The sequence below is a fragment of the Lissotriton vulgaris genome, chromosome 1_2 (genome assembly GCF_964263255.1).
Source record: "Lissotriton vulgaris chromosome 1_2, aLisVul1.2, whole genome shotgun sequence".
NCBI classification, from domain to species: domain Eukaryota; kingdom Metazoa; phylum Chordata; class Amphibia; order Caudata; family Salamandridae; genus Lissotriton; species Lissotriton vulgaris.
Window position 1 is genome coordinate 325,587,244 of NC_141686.1, and position 12,621 is coordinate 325,599,864.

Consider the following 12,621-nt stretch of genomic DNA (forward strand, 5'->3'; position numbering starts at 1 on the left):
AATAAATTGGAGTCGAGGCTCCGGAGACTTCAGTGATCTGTTCCCGACTGCTCCGAGTCTTCTGTTCTACCAGTGTCTAGTGAGCCATCCACCGAGGCCGCACGCCTGCGTGATTTAGAGCCTTTGGACCGCCCACTCTTTGCCGTTTGGTCTCTCTGCGCCCGCGGTGAACCCTCAGGGGTGCCTGGATGAAGTCCTGGCTGAGGATTCGGTCTGACCCGTACTGTTTCATCCGTCCACTTGAAAAGGTCTTCCGGGGTATCAAAAAACAGTGTCCGTGACTGGAATATCACCCTCAGGCGCGCCGGGTACAACAGGGAGTATTGTAACTTAAGACCTCTCAGCTTAGCCTTAGCCGCCACAAAAGAATGGCGCTGTTGCTGAACGAGTCTAGTATAGTCAGGGAAAATCATGATCTTTTGATTTTCAAACAGGAGGGTTTCCTTGGTTCTGGCTTCCCTCAGTATAGCGTCCCTGTCGTGGTAATTTAACAGCCTAGCGATCACTGCCCTAGGCCGCTCGCCCTCAGGCGGCCTTTGCGTCAGGGCGCGGTGTGCTCTTTCGATAACAAAACAGGCAGATAGCGACCCCGGGGGCATCCATGACTCCAGCCACTGTGTGAGAAAATGCTCCATGTTGCCCTTGGCACAGCTCTCCGGAAATCCAAGAAAACGGAGGTTGTTACGCCGTGCCCGCCCTTCAGCATCCTCCACCCGGAGCGCTGTGGTCCGCTGCGCGTCCTCCACCGCCGCCATTCTCTTCTTAAGGGCACTTACATCCTCCTCCACCACTGACACCCTGGACTCGGCTTCCGTGATTCGTGCCACTGCGTTTCTAAGATCCTGGCGCAACAGGGTTACGTCGGCGCCAACTGCCCCTATCTTTGCGTCCAGCATGTCCCGTGACTGGGTTATGGCCGCCATAAGGGCTGCATTGTCCGGCCCTCCTCCTGATGGACCACCCCCCGATGATCCAGGGCCCCCACCGGGGCCAGTAAATTTGTCGATGGTCACCTGCTTGGTGGATCCACCACCTCCCCTGGTCATGATTGTCTGGGTGGGTGAGGGCCACTAGGGTCGCCGGACCACAGTCGGGGAGATCCGAAAGAAGTCTCTTCGGTAAGGACTGGTGGCAGTTGAGAAATAGGGGGCAGGCGTCAGCCACTTCCCCCAGGAACAGCCCCCCCAACCGCCGTCGACCAGGGCCCCCCGTGACCCACGTTGCCTCTCAGGAGGCGCGAGGACTCCCAGCGTCCTGCACTGCTGCGCCGATAATGTCTCTGAATAGCGGGCCCGGGGGGTGGAGGGGGGGGGGCCGGGGAGGGCCACTACTCACAGTTGCTGCTCGCCGGGCCACCGGTCGCCCTACGTCCGTCTGCCTCCGACCAGGGTCTCCAGGGGATGCCAGTCACTCCTCCAGGCCGCCGGCCCCGGCCCGACACGAGGCCGCGAAAATCGAGGTCCCGGCTGCGCCAGGACACCAGGCCGCCTCTGCTGCCACTGTCCACTCGTGGCGCCTGTGCCTCTCTCCGGCCCAGCCTGGCCCCAGGTGAAGGATCGTCTGTGGTGGCACGGCCTCAGGGACAGCCAACACCGCGGCCGCTCCCGGGCCAAGCAACGCACTCTGCCGCTTCGCTAAAATCGAGGCCCCGGCTGCTCCGCGACCACCAGGCCGCACCTCGCCCCTCTCTGCTCGGGTCCGTCCGGGGGCACGAGATCACCCCCGAGCCCACCGGATGGTTCCCGGTGCCTTCAGCAACATCAGTCGTGGTCCGGTAGTGGGTTTGTGGGTTTGGGGACAGGATAACTCGTCGGATAATCGGCGGGCCGGCGGGAGCTCTAGCAAGCTGCGACCGCCATCACCGCTTGCGTAGCCACGCCCCCCTGCTTGTTCTTTTTTGTCAATGCTGAAAAGCAACATCAAAAAAACATTGGTAAAGCCAATAGTTCTGCATTGACAAAGAAAAAGTAACCCATAATGGCTTTTTCAATGCTACTTTAACATAGTAATTCTGCTTCTGTGTACCTCAATAATTATTTATGACAAATGTAAATAGTTCTACAGTACTATTAACCTGCTTTCTTTGTTTGGTAATTTTCCCATTTTTTAAAATTGTCTGGACAGTAAACTACCACCTGAATTAGGGCCTGATTCACAAAGGGACGTATGACTCATAAAGTTACAAGTGCAGAGTTTCTGCATTTAGGGCAGAATAATGATAACCCGTATTTGTAAAGCGCAAACATATCAACCCTAGTGAGCTATTGCCCAGTGTCACATGGTGCTGAGCTAAGCTGCAACCGGCAGTTAAACCACAAAGTACGCGCTCCGGAGTCACTTGCTCCGGCCACTGCACACACCTCTCTCACCAAGTTACGAGTGCAGAGTCTCTGCACTCAGGGCAGAATCAAGTTACGAGTGTAGAGTCGCCGCAATCAGGGCAGAATCAAGTTACGAGTGCGGAGTCGCGGCACTCGGGGCAGAGCGGCACTCGGGGCAGAATCAAGTTACGAGTGCAGAGTTGCGGCACTCGGGGCAGAGCGGCACTCGGGGCAGAATCAAGTTACGAGTGCAGAGTTGCGGCACTCGGGGCAGAATCAAGTTACGAGTGCAGAGTTGCGGCACTCGGGGCAGAATCAAGTTACGAGTGCAGAGTTGCGGCACTCGGGGCAGAATCAAGTTACGAGTGCAGAGTCGTGGCACACGGGGCAGAATCAAGTTACGAGTGCAGAGTCGTGGCACACGGGGCAGAATCAAGTTACGAGTGCAGAGTTGCGGCACTCGGGGCAGAATCAAGTTACGAGTGCAGAGTTGCGGCACTCGGGGCAGAATCAAGTTACAAGTGCAGAGTTGCGGCACTCGGGGCAGAATCAAGTTACGAGTGCAGAGTTGCGGCACTCGGGGCAGAATCAAGTTACAAGTGCAGAGTCGTGGCACACGGGGCAGAATCAAGTTACGAGTGCAGAGTCGTGGCACACGGGGCAGAATCAAGTTACGAGTGCAGAGTCGTGGCACACGGGGCAGAATCAAGTTACGAGTGCAGAGTTGCGGCACTCGGGGCAGAATCAAGTTACGAGTGCAGAGTTGCGGCACTCGGGGCAGAATCAAGTTACGAGTGCAGAGTTCCGGCACTCGGGGCAGAATCAAGTTACAAGTGCAGAGTTGCGGCACTCGGGGCAGAATCAAGTTACGAGTGCAGAGTTGCGGCACTCGGGGCAGAATCAAGTTACAAGTGCAGAGTTGCGGCACTCGGGGCAGAATCAAGTTACAAGTGCAGAGTTGCGGCACTCGGGGCAGAATCTCTGCACTACACTGATCAGTACAAAGATTCTGCAATGAGTGTGGAGTTTCCACCCTGAGTGCAGTGACTCTGCATTGTAACTTTAGAAGTCGTAAGTCCCTTTGTGAATCAGGCCTACTGTGTCCAGGAGGCAACCCCACCAGATGAAAGGGTGGGTGCACTTACTTGTGGCTCCTGGCTGAGCAGCGGCTCTCCGATCCGTCCAACCGCTGTAATGTGAGAGTGGAGTGCAGCTCTCAGGCTCTGTGCCAGATGTTTTCTGTCCTGGGAACTGCTGAGTCATGCAGGGAGGGACTGGGAGGAGTGAGAAAGGGAGAGAGAGAGGATGAGTTAGCAGGTGTGAGGAAGGGAGAGAAGGAGGAGGACTGGAGGAGAGAGGGAGCCAGCAGGAAAGTGATAGAGAGAGAGAGAGAAAGAAAGAAAGAAATAGTAAGATAAAGAGAGAGAGAGAGAGAGAGAGAGAGAGAGAGAGAGAGAGAGTATAAAGTGACTGATGGACAGAGGGAGCCAATAGGAGAGACAGACAGGTTGGGTGCTGTAGCAGAGGCTGGGAGCATGGAAGTTGTCAGGGAGCATCATTTGGCCGAGCTCTAGGGGACAGAGAAAGGTCTGGTGTTGGGAGGGAAAGGAGACCGGAGCTGGGTGTGAAGGCCTGGCATCGAAGTGAAGAGGTGGCAGGGGATTGATTGAGGGAACATGGCCACTACAGGAACTAACACCTCGGCGAACACTTGAGGAGGTTTAGTCAGTCGAATGGTGAAGCACTGAACTGGTGGTGCTTTCCAACGACCACAAAACACAGAAGAGGATCACTCGCAGGATGTATCATGGCTGGAGAAAAGGGGCAGTTGGAGATCCTATGTCCACCTTTCATCAGCAGGCTGGACCTCTTCCAGGAGATATACTTTCTTTGTTACATCTCTTAAAGCAGGAGACTGAATAAAAAAGGCTTGGGGGTGATCTTTTAGTTCTATGTTGTAGCCATGTTTCATGATTGTCGAACCCATTTGTTGTTTTCTTGGCCTTCCCACTTTTTGTTAAAATTTATGGGGAATATTATTAACGATTTGCGATGATTATCGCAAAGCGCGCTTAGCGCTGTTTTTAATATCGCCGGCTATCGCTGGATTTCCTCGCCCTGATAGCGCGGTATTATCAACGCGTATTGCAAAGGCGATAGGAAATCCTGCGATGGTGTATAAAAGCAGCAATAACGTGAGTATTCCAGCGACAAATCAACTGCACAAATGAAAAGCTTGCAAATATGCATGTGCGTACTTAATATAACAATCCACCCCCCATTGACAAGATGGTTAAGACAGGTTTTTTACTGGTGTTAAATTCCAGTGATAAACGCTGTTAGCACGACTTTACTTATTGCTTTGTAATAGCAGGAAGTTTTGTTTCAGTGGAGTTAAAGTCAGGAACGCCTACTTTGCATGTGTGTCGTTAGAGATATATGGGGCATATTACCTAGAAATAGCGATATTTATCGCTAAGCAGGGTTAGCGGGAATAATTTTATCGCCGCTCTACGACGATTTTTATCGCTGAGATACCTTGCTATCATCAAGGTTTATCTCAGAAACGATAAAAATCATTCAAAATGTGTGAATATCGCTGCAAATACAGCGATATATCACACATTATCGTGACAATGCTCTTAGCCATGTTATCCACCTCCCATTGGATAACATGGCTAAGAACTGCTTTGGGCAGGTGTTAGCTTTTGGAGATATTCGCGCTTAGCGTGAATATTTCCAAAACTACGCCTTTGTAGGTAATAGGAGATAGCGATGTTATCGACTGTTTTCAGTCGCTAACATCTTGGCACGCGCACTTTGCATGTCATTAGCGATAAATATCGCTGACATGCAAAGTGGGCCCCAAGATGCTCGATATCGCCTATTAGCTGTCGCTAACTGGTGTTAGCGACAACTTAATAATAGGGTGATCACATTATCGCCGCTTTAGCGGGAAAAAGTCCAGCTAAAGTGGCGATAAGGACCCTTGGTAATATGCCCCTATATCGCTGACATGCAAAGTGGAGAAAAGACGGCTGCTAACTCAAGGAAACACGTGTTAGCGTGTCCTTGATAAGGGGCGATATTTAAATCGCCGCTTTTCGGCCGGCAATGGCCGCTAAAGCGCTGTAATCGGGCTTGATAATATGCCCCTATGAGTCTTGCACCTACTTTGCCCCCTTGATAGTCAGGTTTTTGTTGGCCACGGAAGGGACGTGACCCTTGTGCTGCAACCCATGCGCTGTGACACTTGTGCTGCGACCCATGCGCTGTGACACTTGTGCTGCTGGAGTCAGCTTCATTTAGAAGAAAGACTGTTTGGTAGCAAAAGGCCTAAATGGTTGCAACATCTTTTTTTCTCCTGCATTCTTTTATCACCCAGTGATTGAGAGAAGGGTCTAGTTTCTAAAGATTTTATCAAGCCAACCTCCTCGCAGCTTCCGCAGATGCTGCTGCTGACATGCTGACTAAAGGGAAACAAATACAGTGTATGATAAACCTTTTGACAAAAGTTCCATATTGGCCGTAGAAAAAGTATTCAGCTGACGCGTCGGCAGAGGCAAGACTGGGGTGTGGAGGTCGGGGCTTGGGATAATGCCCCAGAGGGAGTGTTTAAAGCCAGAAGATAATATGATCAGGCCTTCCTAAAAACAATATATACACTGGATAATGCAGTGACCCATCCAGCCACTGCACGAAAGATGCCCCCATGCCACACACACGTGGAGCGCGGGCCCGGCTGGAGAGAGTGGGACCCTTTACTACACAGCTTCACGCGTGACGTTCTCACGGGATGAGTAAAGAGGCAGTCAGAGTGCGCAGGGCTGGGCTACGTTGTCTCCCTGCATCGAAGAATGTAAACTGAGATTTACAAACGCTTTGTGCCGGGTTTGCGTTACTTTTGTTACGCAAACCTGGTGCAAAGTGCTATGTGAGATTTACTATCCAACACACATTTGTGTTGCAATGGTTCCCAAAGTAACGCAAAGTTATGCAATATGCTGTCTGCATTACTTTGCATCAAGGGGGCATTCCATTGGTGGTCCATGGGCTTTCCCATGCAACCACCTATGGGGTTTGACAGAAATTCACTCCCTCAATTACTCCCACAATATTTGCTCAATAGTTTTCTCACTGACTCCATTAAACCTTCATTTACTCACTCACGAAACTCACTCACTAACCCACTCTACTGCTCATTCACTGATTTACTCAGTTTTTTAATGACCTCTCACTTAGTCCTTCTTCTCACTCGTCCCGTCACATACTCAGTCACCCACCATCTCAGCCTCTCAATCTTTTGCTCATTCATAAGGCACTGTCTGAGCTTGCCACGTTTGCCCATTTATCTCAATCACTCACTTACTTCATTGTTTAGTTATCAAACCACTTGTCACTCACTCATTCATCCAGCTCACTCACTCAATGTTTTGATTATTTGCTGGTATTTCACTCACTAAATTACTTGCACCATCCACTAACCTATTCATCCACTTGATCTATCATCTCCCTCGCAGATGTGCCCAATTAGTATCCCCTGCTTTTCTTGCTCACTCACATATGAAACTTACTTGGCTTCTCGTTTAATTGCTTACTCACCCAACTCACTCACTCACTAATTTACTAGTCACTCAATCACCCCTCGGAAGTCACAGAAATGTATTCATTCACTCAGTCGCTCACAGTTGCTTACTCTCCCGTGTGACTTCCAAACCTTCACCCATCTAACTCACATTCACTCCCACCTTCACTCACTCGCTCGCTTGCTCACTCATGCAGACACTCATACACAAACTCAGTCACTTACTCACAATCCCCTATGTCCTGAGCTAGGATGCCTGCCTCTGTGGTGGTTTTTGTTCTCAAGCATTTGTCAGATACGGATGCTGCAGATCCCCTGAGGACAGAAAGAACCACAGTGAGCGCCCCTTGGTTTACCTAAGACCGAGGCTAGCAGCAGGCAGACTGCCAGCCCAGCCGGATGCTTGGCTTTCCTCTTCCACCTGGCACTTATGTTGACATCACAAGGACAGACTATGGGTGCTTCATGTATGCCATGAGAGGGGGCCTGGGAGAGGGATGTCATGAGGGACAAGCATGACTTCCTGTGCAGCCCCGGGCCCCTATTCTATGTCAGGACCGGAGGCTCAGATTATGCTTCTTAAACTTTACTGCGCTCAACACAGCAGCCTATGGACAACATCATGAGCTATAAGTTCCATTCTGCTTTAGCTCAGGTGATATTTGTGGGTGCCTCCTCTCCACTTCCACTGTAACCCTCTCTCCAGGAGCAGGTGGTGCAACCCTGGAGGTTGATGAAACCTCTTCTGCTCTCTCCTTCTCTGCACTTTTAAATAGATTTTATGGTATGTTTTGAAGTGGTACAACATACTTGTTGTACCACATGAATATATTTTTGTCATGCTCCTGGTCAGGTCATGACACACAAAGTGCACTTGACAAACTTGGCCACCGTTTTTTGGTTCACCAGATGGAATGGTGGAAAAATCCCAAGCTATGCTCTGCTTCTTAGCCGGTGGTTCCTCATCAGGAGAGCCTCTGGTGCTGCTGGTGCCCCCTGCTCCTCAGCATCTTGATGGGCTTCCTCCTGCTCCTCAGCATCTTGATGGGCTTCCTCCTGCTCACAGCATCTTGATGGGCTTCCTCCTGTTCCTCAGCATCTTGATGGGCTTCCTCCTGCTCCTCAGCATCTTCATGGACTTCCTCCTGCTCCTCAGCATCTTGATGGGCTTCCTCCTGCTCCTCAGCATCTTGATGGACTTCCTCCTGCTCCTCAGCATCTTGATGGGCTTCCTCCTGCTCCTCAGCATCTTCATGGACTTCCTCCTGCTCCTCAGCATCTTGATGGGCTTCCTCCTGCTCCTCAGCATCTTGATGGGCTTCCTCCTGCTCCTCAGCATCTTGATGGGCTTCCCCCTGCTCCTCAGCATCTTGATGGACTTCCTCCTGCTCCTCAGCATCTTGATGGGCTTCCTCCTGCTCCTCAGCATCTTGATGGACTTCCTCCTGCTCCTCACCACTTGCTGGTGCCATTTTATTTTAGAAAAAATGCCCAAAAAATACAGACACCACAGTTCTGCACTCACAGTACAGCACGCCTCCAAGAATGAACCAACTAGCAATTGGAACCTTCAGGAAGAAAGAAATGAGTGGGAGCTTCCTTTGAAGATTCATGAAAACACTATATTAGTAAGCAGCTATTGTCAAACATTAATTACACGGGTATATACATGTTTTACACTTTTTGGAAAACACGCGGTCTTTACGACTTATCAGCAAAACCTACGTATCATGATAATTTATGACAAAGAAAAAATTTAGAAACAAAATACACAATTAACCCACTGAAATAAATGGTAAGGAGACACACATAGAGATATATATACATAGGTGGTGCATTACTCAGCTGTAGTGTTTATGTATAATATACACTAGGCATTTACACAATGGAAACGCATTTACTAATATGCCACTAGAAAGTACCGCAGATGGGTAGACAACTTTTATGCAAAACTGTAGACTCTTCTTGAAAAAAATGATGTTCCGTTATGACCCTGATGCTCATTTCAGATCAATTAAATTTCAAAAGGAAGCATTTGCAAATATAAAGATAGCAGGTGCCCCAGGTGAATCTCCACTGGAGTAAAGCAGAAAGGATCCTAACTTCTTGGGCTTCACGAATGCAGGGTAAATACGTTCCCTGCAATATTCTATGTAGAAAAATGAACTGAAATCCTTAATAGAAGTGAATGCTGAATTTATCTATCGGAGCGCAGTATGGACTTGGATGACTGTGATGAGTGGTTTCTTTATTGATGGACCTCTGTAAGCGCAGAGTGCATGGTTCATCCTTTCAAATAATGTAACTAGGAGTTGGACTTTGACCTTTTTGCAGGGACACCAGACGTATATCGCTTCACTTCATCGAGCCGCACTGGTTGGAACGGCGCGTACAATGCCGCTGAGTTCAAGTCTACGATCGCACCTGGAGTTGGGTACGCTTCGCACGTTTGCGTCGCACTGCCGCCTCGCACCGCATTCAAAGACTGGATAACTCAGCTCCTGCAGTACGGCTCGTACGCCGCAATGTAAGCTGAACGCCCCGCACCAAGCACCGTCCACCTCAATCAACGCGGCTCTGCGCCCAAAGACTCGTACAGACGACATCAACGAGCCGGAGCTTGCACGTGACTGGAGGACAACGCACCGTGCAACGCTTTCTTTTTACAATGCCCGTCCATGCCGGACACATCACAAAAAGGTACTGTGTACGACTCGCACAACATCCTGAACGCATCGGACCGAAGCGTCCGCTGCGCTTGTTAGACTCTTTGTGTTCTTGTCATCACCGTGAGAGCCGGACAAAGGGTACGGATCACACAGAACACTAAAACTAAGCATTTTAATAAGAACTCTTTATTGCTGATAGTATTGTGGGTTATTTTTGTCGATATTTGGTCTTGTGCTAAGTCTTTATATAAAAGCAAACTATTTTTGATATACTACCAGTGTGGTGTCCATTTGTAGTATTGTCACTTGATTATTGTATGTGTCCACAAATGCTTTACACATTGCCTCTGAGATAAACCTTACTGCTCGTGCCAATCTACCAAAGGGGTTATTTTGGGAGTGTACCCCCTTACCCTGACTAGAGGAGAGGGTCCCTATTTCCCACAAGTACCTACCTGTGCCAACTAGAGACCCCCAATTCTAACACTAGGCAAATATTCCATATCCATTCCACTGCTCAAGCAGATGCCCTCAGAAACCCATTCACCCACTTACAAATCCACCCACAGGCCCATAGCCGCACTCACACAGCTACTCACAGACATACACAGTAACTGACACAACCACTCACAGAGCCAGTCACGCACACACCCATTGTCAGACCCATAGTACCATGGACAGTCCCAGTCACAGACCCACAAAGACACTCACACACCAACTCACACAAAAATAGCATCACTCACAAACCTAGTCACAGACCCACAGAAGTACTCAGACACCCACTCATAGACCTATACAGACATGCACACACCAACTCACAGACTCACAAAGGCACTCTAACACCCACTTACAGACCTAAAGCATCACTCACACACCTACTCATAGACAAACACAACCACTCACATACCCAGTCAAACACCCATAGCATCAATCACAGACCCATTCACAGACCCACACAGGCACTCACAGAAACACCCACTCACAGCCACTCACAGATGCATTCATACACTCATGCACCCAGACCCACTCAGACTTGTACGCCCACTCATAGACCCACTTAGATACTCATGCACCACTTACAGACCCACTCACACTTTCTCACACCCTCTAACAAAACTAATCAAAGCTACCTGTAACAACACACACCCCCACTCGTAGACCCACTCAGAGACTCATAAATTCACTTACAGACTGACTTACACACAAAATATGGAGGTACTCGCAAACCCACTCAGACACTCTCACACCCACTCACAGACCCTTTAAGACACTCACTCAGACACTCATGAACCCATTAAAACACTCACTCACATACCCGCTCATAGACCCATTCAGATGCTCACACACCCACTCACAAACCCAGTGAGACACTTATGCCACCATTCCCAGGCTCACTCAAACACCCACTCACACACCCATTGAGACACTCGCACACTTACTCACACACCTACTGAGACTCTGATGCACTCATTCACTCTCAAAGGTTACAGATTGTAGTTCGAATAAAAAAAAGTCTTCGAAATTCACCCCAAAAAAACAAAGATTACAGGGGCGTTAATAGAAAATGAAAAAACACATAAATTCACTTAAAAAACTAAAGGTTACAGGGACTTTATAGTTAAGGTTCATGTTTCACTCATACAAAATCAGTGAAATTCAGCAGTTTTAGTTACCGGAGCTAACTATAATTTACACCCCAGCAATGCACTGTTTATGACCTTAAATTTTACATCACTCATGATATGGTCAGTGATATCACTGATGGCATCATCCACAAAACAACAGAACAGCTGTGTTCTCTCTGTCACTTCTCCCAGAGGTGCTCTCTACTCCCTATCTGCTGTGCTGTGTTCTCTCTTTGACTTCTCCCAGCGGTGCTCTCTACTCCATATCTGCTGTGTTCTCTCTGTCACTTCTCCCAGCTGTGCCCTCTGCTCCCTATCTTCTGTGCTGTGTTCTTTCTTTGACTTCTCCCAGCAGTGCTATCTACTCCCTATCTGCTGTGCTGTGTTTTCTCTGTTGCTTCTCCCAGTTGTGCTATCTACTCCCTATCTGCTGTGCTGTGTTCTCTCTTTGACTTCTCCTAGCTGTGCTCTCTAATCCCTAGCTGATTTGCTGTGTTCTGTCTGTCGCTTCTCCCAGCTGTGATCTCTTCTCCTTATCTACTGTGCTGTGTTCTCTCTGTAGTTTCTTCCAGCTGGGCACTCTACTCCTATCTCCTGTGCGGTGTTCTCTCTGTCGCTTCTCTCAGCTGTGCTCTCTACTCCCTATCTGCTGTGGTGTCTTCTCTCCGTCGCTTCTCCAAGCTGTGCTCTCTACACCCTATCAGCTGTGCTGTCTTCTCTTTGTTGCTTCTCCCAGCTGTGCTCTCTACTCCCTATGTCCTGTGCGGTGTTCTGGATCACTGACAGAATATCAACAGTCAAAATATCGACTTGCGAAAATATCGAGGAAAAAATATAGAATGCCAAAATATCGACTTCCTATCTGCAAACAGGTAAGTGCAAAAATATCGACTCCAAAATATCGATAGGAAAAAATATAGACAGTCAAAATATCGAATTTTTTAAATATCTTAAAAGTAATTTTAAAGTAATATAGTAATAAATATAATTAATTTAAACATACTTAAAATACTTAAATAAACTTAAAATTAATAAATAATTAATGTAACTTAAAAAAAATTACATATTAATTTTAAAACATATGTATATATATATATATATATAAACATATTATTAACAAAACAAATACAATATTTTTTCCGTAGGATAGTAAGAGGGTTAAATTTACTATTCACACTCCAGAGAGCGCAACAGTAGGGAAAGTGTTGGATAGCGTAGGGGTCAAAATAACTATTCCCACTCCAGAGAGTGCAACAGTAGGGAAAGCGTTGGATAGCGTAGGAGTAAAAATTACTATTCCCTCTCCAGTGAGTGCAACAGTAGGGAAAGCGTTGGATAGCGTAGGGATAAAAATTACTATTCCTACTCCAGAGAGTGCAAAAGTAGGGAAAGAGTTGGATAGTGTAAGGATAAAAATTACT

General features: G+C 48.3%; 1 protein-coding gene across 1 annotated transcript in view; it reads right to left on the reverse strand.

Annotated features, from left to right (window-relative positions):
* The window catches only part of LOC147736636 (glutathione S-transferase P 1-like), a 170,482-nt gene extending 166,886 nt beyond the window's left edge, over positions 1-3,596 (reverse strand). Inside the window, exon 1 of the mRNA XM_086953409.1 lies at positions 3,467-3,596. Coding sequence (XP_086809535.1) covers positions 3,467-3,584 — 118 coding nt within the window. The 5' untranslated portion in view covers positions 3,585-3,596. The remainder of the gene's footprint in view (positions 1-3,466) is intronic.
* Between the last annotated feature and the right edge of the window lie 9,025 nt (positions 3,597-12,621).